Here is a 212-nt window from a genome sequence, read left to right as displayed (position 1 = left end):
GGCCACGGGGAGAAGCCCAGGGGGTGCAGCAGACACTCCAGCAGCACCTGCAGCCGGCAGCCAGCCCTCTGAGCAGCAGCAGCAGCAGCAGCAGAGTAGCGGTGAGCAGCAGCGCACGACAAGCGAAGCAGCAGCGGCAACGGGAACGGCGGCAGAAGCAGCAGCAGCAGAAGCAGCAGCAGCAGCAAAACAGCAACAGGAGCAGCAGGGCC

The 212-nt window shown here is 66.5% G+C and overlaps 1 protein-coding gene across 1 annotated transcript in view; it reads right to left on the bottom strand.

Moving 5' to 3' along the window:
- ETH_00037925 (uncharacterized protein) overlaps window positions 1-47 on the bottom strand; it is a gene marked incomplete at both ends in the record, with an annotated part of 1,248 nt that extends 1,201 nt beyond the window's left edge. Inside the window, one exon of the mRNA XM_013376527.1 lies at window positions 3-47. Coding sequence (XP_013231981.1) covers window positions 3-47 — 45 coding nt within the window. The remainder of the gene's footprint in view (window positions 1-2) is intronic.
- Window positions 48-212: the final 165 nt, after the last annotated feature.

This window comes from Eimeria tenella, genomic scaffold (genome assembly GCF_000499545.2).
Source record: "Eimeria tenella Houghton genomic scaffold, Eth_scaff3668, whole genome shotgun sequence".
In the NCBI taxonomy this organism is placed as follows: Eukaryota; Apicomplexa; class Conoidasida; order Eucoccidiorida; family Eimeriidae; genus Eimeria; species Eimeria tenella.
Note: the sequence above shows the minus strand (reverse complement) of the source record. Positions and strands in the feature narration are given on the sequence as shown.